At 43.8% G+C, this 10820-nt stretch overlaps 1 protein-coding gene across 1 annotated transcript; it reads left to right on the top strand.

Moving 5' to 3' along the window:
* The first annotated feature begins 1496 nt into the window (after nucleotides 1-1496).
* Nucleotides 1497-9202, top strand: FAM3D (FAM3 metabolism regulating signaling molecule D). The gene is made up of 4 exons (XM_056804295.1): nucleotides 1497-1629; nucleotides 5124-5208; nucleotides 5713-5839; nucleotides 8555-9202. The coding sequence occupies exons 1-4, from the start codon at nucleotides 1512-1514 to the stop codon at nucleotides 8642-8644; spliced, it is 420 nt and encodes a 139-aa protein (XP_056660273.1). The 5' UTR covers nucleotides 1497-1511; the 3' UTR covers nucleotides 8645-9202.
* Nucleotides 9203-10820: the final 1618 nt, after the last annotated feature.

The following is a 10820-nucleotide window of genomic DNA, read 5'->3' as shown; positions in this document are numbered from 1 at the left end:
CCAAAGTGCATTTCCTAGGACTTTGTAGGTTTAGGCCTGGAAGGGGCTATTCCCACCTCCCCACCCCCCATATCTTACAGACGAGGAAAATGAGGCACGGAGTCAGGAAAGTTAACATGCTCCAACCTGCAAACGTGGTAAGCAGCAAAGCCAAAAGTAGATCTTTGACTCCAGGTTCCCTGCCTTTTCCCATTGAATCAGAAAGCATCTATTAGGCCCCTACTGTGTGCCAGACACCGTGCTTAGCCCTGGTCATACCAAAGAAAGAAAAACCTGGTCTGCCTTCAAGGAGCTCCCATTATGGACCAAACAGTGTCCCTCCAAGTAGCTAGCCCACATAAGCAAAATAAATGTCAGGTAGTTTTAGGAAGGGATGAGCTAGCTAGTCACGGAGAGCACCAGGAAAGAATTCACGAAGATGCTAAGTCTGGAAGGAAGCCAGAGAGTACAATAAGTAGGGGCCAGTCCATCCACGAGCACATATTAAACACCTACTATGTGCCAGTGGGCAGTGGGGATACAGACCTCCAAATTGAACAAATCCTGCCCCCAAGGAGCTTCCATTCTGTCAGTCACTTTGCCCTGATCCTACTCTTCACTCCAGACACAGGCACCATTAGCTTCCAGGGTAGGGACAGACTCTGTCTACAGCCTATTTCTTGGTCTTGTCACACTCTTTCACAGATGTGAATTTGAGGTGTGCTCTAGACTGAGGAATTATCCATCGAGAGCTGGGAAAAGCCACAGACTCTGCCCTCATTTTAAAGATGAGGAAACTGAGGCTCAAGGAGGCTAACGGATGCTTGGCATCATCATTTGGTTCACTTAAGCACCAGAATGCCAAAAAATCAATCATGAAAGAACAATAAAGGGTAGGATGGAACCAAGTTCAAGCTCATACAGATGGCAAGAAGGAAGGTGGGACTTAAACTCATCCCGTGCCAGGTTTCTTCCTCGCATTCTCCGACTCCCTGTTATGGCCTCTGTACTAGGAATAGTAAAAACAACTGGCATTTACACACATCCTTAAAATCTGCAAAGCTCCTATCTCTTTGGTCTTCACAACAATTCTATTCGCTAACTATCAGTATTGTCCCCATTTGTCAGATGATGAAACTGAGGCCCAGAAAGATAAGAGACTTGCTCAGTTTAACCCAGCTAGAGCCTAAGGTGGGTTTTCCTCACTCCACATCCTAAAAAGCATAAATTAATTTTTAAAACTCCTTCTACCTAGATTTAACTATTGTGTCATCTTTGGCAAAGGACTTAATCTCCCTAAGCTTCACTTTCCTCATCTGAGGTGGTCTCTGAGGCCCCTTTCTATGGTTCATAATCCCAGCACCGAGAAACCATTCCCGGTCCCATCCGGTCCCAAGAAGCTTGGTTGTCCATTTTCTAAGACCACTTCTTCTGGTTGGGGCAGGGGAGACACCCAGGATGGATGACTCCATTCTAGAAGGTCCCCCTGAGGATCAAGACGTTATTGAGGCTCTAAGGAGCTATTTTCCCCGATGCCACAGTTAGAGGAAGCCGAGTTACAGGAGGCTCTAATGATTGCGTTTTCATTCCTTCCTTTAGGAGTAACGGGAGCTTTCCAGAAGCACCAATACTTCGATATGTACTCAGGGGGTAAGTATTCGCTTTCCTATTGGAAACATGAATACTCGCCAAGAATTCCTGCCTTGGACCATGCCGGGGATGTGGGGGAAATGGTGGAACAGCAACAACTGGTATTTATGTAGCACTTTTCAATTTGCAAAATATGTAGCAAATATTACATTATTGGAGACTCCTGACTACCTTGGGATGTCGGTACTTGGCGTATAAACAACCCCTTTTACGGATGAATAAAACAATGTTTCAGGATGCTAAGTCACTGGGCAGAATTTGAATGCAGGTCGGGTGGACTGACTCCAATTCCAGCTTGGTCTCCACTGCAAATCCTCTTAGAGAAAGAATGAATGTGGTCTAAACATCAGGATGGGAATATAGATTTGGGGGCTGGTCCCTACCTGGGATTGCACCTAAACTCCCATCATGTAAACTCTATCCACTAAAAGCAGATCACCAGGACACCTAGGTAGGGTCAGGCTTAGACTTGAGAGATCCTAGCTTTGTATCTGACCTCAGACACTTCCTAGCTATGTGACCCTGGGCAAGTCACTTAACCCCATTTACCTAGCCCTTGCCCTTCTGTCTAAGTTACTAGATAGAAAATAAGAGGTTTAAAAAATTAATAAACAAAGCAGATAACCAATTCTTATAATATCTTAGATAATTAGATAATTTTAGATCAAGTTAGATAATTTCCCTGTTTGCGCAGGATGGCATAGGTACAGAACTTGAACTCAGCTCTTCTGGATTCCAATGCTGCCCCCCTCTCTGCTCTGACACACAATGGTCTAGCATAATATCCAGGTACTCAAAAGCATTATTCTCTCTGAATAAGTGGATAGAAAAGCATGAGTTAAGCACTTCCTGTGTGATTCTTCCAAAGAGAAAGAAACACGGAGTCCTGGGGTCTCTCCTGTGTCCGGAGTCCATTTGTGGGTCCGTGGCCCATTCCTGGTCTTCAGAGACATCCCAGGGTTGGCCTCATCTTTCAGTCTAAGTCAAAGACATCAACAAAATCCATTCTCCCCTGGTACCTCATCCTCCCTATTTGTATCTGCTATAATCCAACCCAGCATTGATTAAGCACCTACTGGGTAGCAGAGATAAGAAAGGTGCCCTCAAGGAACCACATTCCCTCCCTCTTTCCTTGGCGCTCTGACACCCCCAGGTTTAGTGACTCTTGGTGAGACACCGAACCCCCAGTGGGCTGGCAGCTCTCTCAGACCAGAAGCTGCCACTAAATCGTGGCATTTTTCTTGGCAGAAGCTTCCTTGCTCACATAGTTCCCTGTGCTGATTTTTTCCCCACAGATTCAATTTGTTACAAAGCCAGGGATAACCTAGGGAAAGGTTGTATTCCAAGAGGAAGACATTAATTTAAAGAAAAAACACTGAGGACCAAGAAAGTCTCCCTCTAGAAGTTGGCACTTGAGCTGTGTTCCTAGAACGCCGTTAACAACCATCTTTCCCCTCTGCCAGGTGGATGGATTTTTCTGGGCAGCTGGAAGTCCCTCTCCTCCTTTGCCTCTTTTTGTATCTCTCTCACTTAGCACAGTGCCTGGCACACAGTAGGTGTTTAATAAATGCTGACCGATTGCTGAAATAGAGAGGGAAGCCAGGACTGAGGCTTGGAGGGCATGCAGGGATGCAGGCTGTGACCACGCCATGGTACATCAATAAGAGGGTCAGCCAGAAATAAGGGGAAACGCTTGGCACATAGAAAGTGATTGGCTTTCCATCTGTTAATGCAGAAAGGCTTCTTTTCCTTGGAGCTACTGAACTTGGCATTGACTCTCAGCTCCCCTCATTTTCTGCCTTCCCAGGGTGACTGGGGTGCAGGAGAAGAGATGGGAGGGAGCATGGTGATGCTCCCAGGGGCTGAAGAGCGACATTAATTAACCTTAGCTGGCTCCCTTCATGGGTCGCACTCAAGTTTTACAGAACAAATATAGTCCATTGATCGTGGGGAATGGTTCCCTACAGAGAAGAACAAAACAAGCCTGCCTGCCAAGCTTTCTTTTTCTTGCTCGTCTCTTACAAAAATTGGCCGTGTTTTTGCTCCCTGGGAGCAAACCCCTGGGAAGGGCCTGTGTTATCCTTTGGACTTGCCGTTTCCATCCCAACCACCTCTGACCAGTCTCAGGGAAAGGTTTCCCTTGAGAGAGAGAACAAACAAGCATCACTGTGTAGAGCCCAGGGTCCCAGAAAGATGAACCCCTGAGTGGGATAAAGGAGCTGTCTCTGATCTGCTTGATACTGAGTCCATTGGAGAAGATACAAAATAATTACAAGCTAACATGTAGACAGCTACTTGAGGTTTGCATGGGGCTTCATATACAGTAGCTCATTTGCCTGGAGGAAGATAGAAATATTCAGCAGGGCACCACTTTAGGCACTCAATAAATGGACCATTTTTAGTTTGGATCCTATGGATGGATTCTGCATCTATTATGTCTGGACCTTGGGGGCAGGAGGAAGCTCTTTACCTCTAAAGGACTCAGTTTCCTCATCTGTAAAATAAAATCCATCCATCTATCCATCTATCTATCTATCTGCCCACATGCCTGTCTATCTACCTATCTACCATCCATCAAATAAGGGACCATGCTTGGGTAAAGGGGTGAGGTGTCCATAAAGATCTGCAGCTTCTTTCTGCTTGGTCTGAGGACAAACAGAGTATCAGAGTAGGAAGAATAATAGCGCCAAAGTCTAAGGACATGTATTCGAATCTTGCCTCTGCAAGTGACAACCTGTGTGAACTTAGGCAAGTTTCTACCCCTCCCTGGGTGTGTTTTCTGATTTCTAAAATAAGATGGTTCAGATTAGGTGACATCCCATTTCTAATAGTCCATGATCCTAAAGCCCCACTGCTGCCCAGAGCTGGGGGGGAAACCCTGTAAGACTGTATGGGATGACCACACATACAATCCTGAGACACACCTGCAAGGCAGTAGCCTGGGGGAAGGTAGAGGGAGACATTTAGAGCCAAGATAAGGGGGCAACAGAGAGCCATTCATTCTCTTCCTCCTCCCCATGAGGCCTGGGATGGTTCAGGAAAGGCTCCCCAGAAGAACCCTCAGTTTCATAGGATCTCAAGCAGGGAAGAGCTTTAGAGGTGGTCTGGTCTAATGCACCCCCATCTTGCACATGGAGAAACTGAGGCCCAAGGCCATCCCAACAAGTAAGTTAGAGTCAGGATTTGAACCTGGATCTTCTGAGACCAGACCCAATGCCCTTTACACTATACTAAACCTGCTTAGCTTGGCTAAGCTAACCTAGGAAGGCATTTGAAGAAACTCAGACTGTTTGGATGGGAGTCCAAAATAAGTTGGCATCTTCATCCTGGAAACTCCTATTTCTAGTAAGACCCTAAAATGGAAAGTAGGAAACTTTTCTGCCCATAAGGGGTGAAGAGAAGAGTGTCCAGAGCTGAAGAAGATAGCGAGCAATTAAGTAGAGAGAACGTGAACTTCACCACTAAAGTGGGTTTTATTTTTTCCTCTACAACAGATATTAATGTTTTGCTGAAATTCCTAAAAGAAATTCCAGAGGGATCCCTAGCACTGATGGCCTCATTTGATGATCCAGGAACAAAGTAAGTACAAAATCACGCAGCGTCTCACCAGATTATCCATTCTGAAAAGCCATCAACTAGCTGTATGACCCTGGGCAAGTCACTTAATTCCCATTGCCTAACCCTTACCACTCTTATGCCTTAGAATCAATATCAATTCTAAGATGAGAGATACAGTTTTGAAAATTTTTTTAAAATCATCAGTCGAGGAGCTTTTGTGTCCTCCCTTGGGCTCCCTTTGGACGTCTCCCTCTAAAACATACTACTATGATGCCTTACCTTTGAACAGAGAGTCCCAGGCCAGGGAGCTCCCTGATCCTCTTCCTTGACTCTCAGACAACTCCTTAGGATGCTCTCTCATGTAGGGCCGGGGACAGTTATAATCCATTCTAGGGACTGAGGGGAAGTTCCTAGTGGAGAGGAGCCCTCGATGCCATCCTTGGACCCATGCCTCTTGAGACACGGAATTGCCCATGCCCAGAGATGACTGATGGAGCTCTGTTGTGTTCTCCTTTGACTCTTCAGACTGAACCCTGAAGCCCGGACCTTGCTCACCAAACTAGGAAGCTTCTACGCAAAGGACATTGGTTTCCGTGACAGCTGGGTCTTCTTAGGGGCCAAAGACATCAGGGACAAAAGCCCCTTTGAAGAGGTACCGTCCCTTGTGGTTGGGCCAATGTGGAACTTCCAGGGAGGCAAGAGCTGCTAGAACAGACAATCACGTGGGGATGGTGGGGAGAACCCTGAGTCAAGAACATAGGTTCAAATCCTACCTCTGAGGCTTACAATCAACACAACCTTGAACAAATTATGTAACCATTCTATGCCTCAGTTTCCTCACATATAATATGATATGATATGACATGATATGGTACGGTTATAATATAATATAATACAATACAATACAATACAATACAATACAATACAATATAATATAATGTAATATATAATGTAATATATAATATAATATAATATAATATAACTCCATATAATATAACATACATATAATATATAATACAATATAATATAACATAACATATATGATATAATATGTGATATATGATATAACATAATATATCATATGATACAATATTATATATGATATAATATAATGATATGATATAATATGATATGATATGGTAGAATAGAATAGAATAGAACACAACATATAACAATAAATGTAATATACTACACAACATAATATAACCATATAATACAATATAATATGCAATATAGGTAATATAACACATATGATATATATGATATATATGATATAATATAATAATATGTAATAGAATCTATAATATAAGGAGGCCTTAGGTGACCTCAAAGGGCTCTTCCGACTTCATTTTTATGGTTCAATCACACTTTAAAAGGAATAGCCAAATAACAAAGGAACCCAAAGAGCTGACTTTCTGCGTCTTACTTGACCCTGGACCCCCAGAGGCAGTTATGTCAAAGTCACAGAAACAGAACACTGCAGTAGCATAAAATCACAAATGAACACACTCTATGTTGCATCGTATTTTATTGTTTTATCAAACACTTCCTGAATGACGCTGTAATCGGATTCAGACCAGCCGTGAGTGTTCATCCTAAAATACTCTTAAGTCTTGGATAAAAAGTGAAGAGGGCAGAATGCTTAGCTATGTCTGGAGGTGGGAGGGGCAGTTGGGCATGTCCATTGAAGCCTGTCTCTGGCACTGTTGGGAAGGACAAATATTAGTTAGTCTAACCAACACCAGGATCCCGCTTCCTAGGCAAGCCCAGGAAAGTCAGTTAACAAGCCTTTACAAGGTTCTCACTATGTGACTGGGCTAAAGTCTTTTTTAAAAACAAACTTGAAACCCACCTGTAACTATAACAAGGTATGTCATTCCATGACAGGTCTAGGACTTAACCAATTGGGTCATAGACAGATAGCAACCTAATGCGTTGGTGGGTGTATTGGAGATGGGAAAAGTTGTTAAACAAACCAAAGAATAACATCGACATCAGGGATGTGAACAGGAGCCCAGGGAGTGAAGTGCTCCTTGGCTTTCCCATCTCATTTGGCCCCCACCATTCCAATAGGATTGGAGTTGTTAGTGCCCTCTGAGGTCCAAGTTTCTGCCAATCACAAAAGATTTCTGAGTGAAATGTGAAAGACTTTTCTGGGTCAGATCTCCCAGGCTGACCTCTCTGGGAGAAATTCAGTTATTTCCGTGACATTATTGTTCTTCAGATGGTGGCTGACCCAACATGGCGGTAGAGTAGACAATGTTTCTTCCTTGCAATTTGAAAGGTCCTCAAGGGGCCCTCAGGCCCTAAAATCCTTCCCATATTAGCCCAGCATCAATGTATTAAGTTCTCCCATTAGTCCTTCCTTTGGCTGATGGCATCAAAGACCCCTTTCAAAATGGAAATCTATTATCTGGTCTGAGTGGCTCACCAAGCCATTAGCACCAAAGTGAATTAGTTTATTGGCTTAGTCACAATCACTTAATGAGGCCCTGAATAGCATAGATCCAATGAGTCCGTTTTAATGGAGTGTCCTGATACATTGGGAATTTAGGGTACAGAGGAAGAGGAGGAGGCTGAAGAATAATAATAATGAGTATTTATATAGCACACTCAGGGTCATAGAGTATTTTCTTATATTATCTCATTTACTCTCACAACCACCCTGGGAAGTTCATTATCTTAATATTATCTTGATTTTACAGATAAGGAAACTGAGGCAAACAAGGTCAAGGGACTGGCCCAGGGTCACATAGCTGGGTGTGCCTGAGGTAGGGTTTAAACCCAGATCTCTCTGCTTCAAGTCCTATGTCTCATCCTCTGTACTCCAAAACCTACCAAGAAAATGTGTGTAAAGGCATTAGAAAATGATGTATTACATGCTACCTGAGTGGCCTCAGATAGAACGTTGACTCTCTGTGTCTACATTTCCTCATTGTAAAATGGTGGCCTCAATGACCTCTGAGGTCCCTTCCAGTTCTCAGTCTCCGATCCTAGGGCCAAGAATGCTTTGACATTGTTTTTCATAAGCAAAATGGGCAGTAGGTGGTACAGTGGATAGATTGCTGACCCTAGAATAGAAAGATGTCAGTTCAAATTCATCCTCAAACATGTAGTGGCTGGATGTCCCTGGGTGAGTCACTTCACCCAAGTTTCCTCAACTATAAAATGGTGGCACTAATAGCACCAACCTCCCAAGGTTGCTATGGAATGAAATGAGATGATATTTGTAAAATTCTTAGGTCAGTGCCAGATAGCCAGTGGGTGCTGTATAAATGCCAGCTATTATTATTATTATTATTATTATTATTTCTCTTGGATATCATTATCACAGTTGTTGGTCAGTCTCACTATCTTCTCTTTGCAGTACTTAAAGAACAAACAAGAGCAGAATAAATATGAAGGCTGGCCCGAAGCATTGAAGATAGAGGGCTGTGTCCCCCGCAAGGGAATATAGGGCTGTCGTTGCAGACCAGAGTCTCCAGATGAAGACTCCCACCTCAAGAAGCTATGGGCAGCCTCCAAGAAGCCAAGTCAGCGGAAAGATGCCAGCAAGGTGGGGTGGGGGGGGTGATAGAGGCTTTTTCTTTAGTGCCAGCCTCTATCACAGGGGAGAAGTAAATACATTGAAAAGCTCTTCCCAGTTGATCAGGAGCACCATTTTGGATGCTTTTCCCTGCCCGTGGTGGCATGGGGGGAAGCAGAGGGCATCTCAAGTCTCCCCACTCTGTGAGATGAGTTGGGAACTGGGGCTTGTTCATGATTCTGATGCCTGATGAAGTTTCAGCTGGTTACAGGGCTCATCGTTTGCCTCCAAATGAAAGAGAAATAACTGGTGGATATGGCGGCAGAATTAAATTTTATTTTGTTTTTTGTAAATGTGACTTCCTCGTGGTCGTGTGATCCTGTAGCTTATCTTCTTTGGGGGAAGGGTGAGAATCCTGTTGGATGGATGTTTGGGGTTTTCATTCTTCCAAGACTAGAGTCTATTCTGTTAAAGAGACCCAGAAAGCTTGGTCTGAATCATTCATTTGCATAAAATGGTGTCACTGTCAGGCATCAACCCAGTTTGGGTGGGAAAAGGAGCTAGAGGCTCTCCTAGGAAAATTCAGCCATGTTTTTGATTCTATTTTGGATTGGGTTGTTTTTTTCCTTGTTGGAGACCAGGCATCTCCATATTGTCCAGTTAGAAGAGTAGCGACTTTTCACTGGCCCAATCCCATTACTGATCAAGGAACAGAATCTTTGACCTGCCCCAGTTCACTCCTTGGGAGGCCCCTACGCAGGCCTAACCACCCTACCACCACCATATTGGTGCCAGATCTAGTTTGGACATAGCCTTGTTGTTGGTTGTCCTTTGTTTTCAAAAAGGACCAATGACATCATGAGGTTGATGTCTTGACTTGCACGTGAGTTAGATTTAGGTAAGGCAGAATGGCACAGAGATTTGGCCTCATTCTCTTCTGGAATCATTGAAGTACAGGGGCAAAATAAAAGTCAAGAGTGGTAGAGATGAGGGGCAACTAGGTGGCTCAGTGGATTGAGAGCCAGACCTAGAGATGGTAGGTCCTGGGTTCAAATCTAGCTTCAGACACTTCCTCGCTATGTGGCCCTTAAGTCACTTAACCTCCCACTGCCTAGCTCTTACCACTCTTCTGCCTTGGAACCAATATTTAATGTTGATTCCAAGATGGAAGATTCGGATTTCTTTTACAGAATACCAGAGACGGCCCAGGATATACTGGACAATTTTGGCCTTGGCTCAGGACTCCTAAATTCAAGCATATCCCAGCTGATTCACATGCCCGCTCATACCAACCAGAAGCCAGTGGCGTTTTTCCCATTGCTCTTTTCCATCCTTTGATTTGAGGCAGATTCCTACAGAGAATTGGCGGCCCTTCCCCCTTACAATGGCTTTGGAGCTCTCCAGGGTAATGGCAGTGGCCTGGTGATATAAATGACAACTCCTGAAGAGCTGGATCCCATGGAATAGATAAGTGGATGAAATTATGAGCATTTAGTAAATGCTGTATCCTAAACGGAGAAATACAAACACACAAAACGAGACAAGCAGATTACAATTAGAGCAAGACGGCACCTTAGAAGCCATCTAATCCAGCCTCACTTTTGTTGTTTTTCATTCATGTCTTCATCTTTACCACCCCATTTGGGGTTTTCTTGACAAAGAAGCAGATGTGATTTGGATTTCCTTGCTCTATTTTTTATTATGGGCAAACTGAGGCAGACAGATTGAGTGACTTTCCCAGGGTCACACAGCTAGTGTCTGAAGCCAGATTTGAACTCAGGTCTTCCTTGGTTCTAGGCCTGGAACTCTATCCACTTCACCACCCACTGCCATTTTACATTTAAGCCTCATTTTACAGAAGAGGAAACTAAAGCCTGAGGAAGGGAGAAGTTCAGGGTCATAGAGGAGCAGACAAGACAGTGGTGGGATCTGAATCCAACCCTGACCTCAAAGAGAGGAACACTCCAGGAGCTTGTCACTATGGGCACAAATTATTTGCAAACATGAACTTTTCAACCTTGAGCTCAGGTTCATCTCTTTCATTAAAATTTCCTTAATTAAATAAGATTTGATTCAATGCAATGGGCACTTATTAAACATCTACTGC

The sequence above is a fragment of the Monodelphis domestica genome, chromosome 7 (assembly GCF_027887165.1).
Source record: "Monodelphis domestica isolate mMonDom1 chromosome 7, mMonDom1.pri, whole genome shotgun sequence".
Lineage (NCBI taxonomy): Eukaryota > Metazoa > Chordata > Mammalia > Didelphimorphia > Didelphidae > Monodelphis > Monodelphis domestica.
Note: the sequence above shows the minus strand (reverse complement) of the source record. Positions and strands in the feature narration are given on the sequence as shown.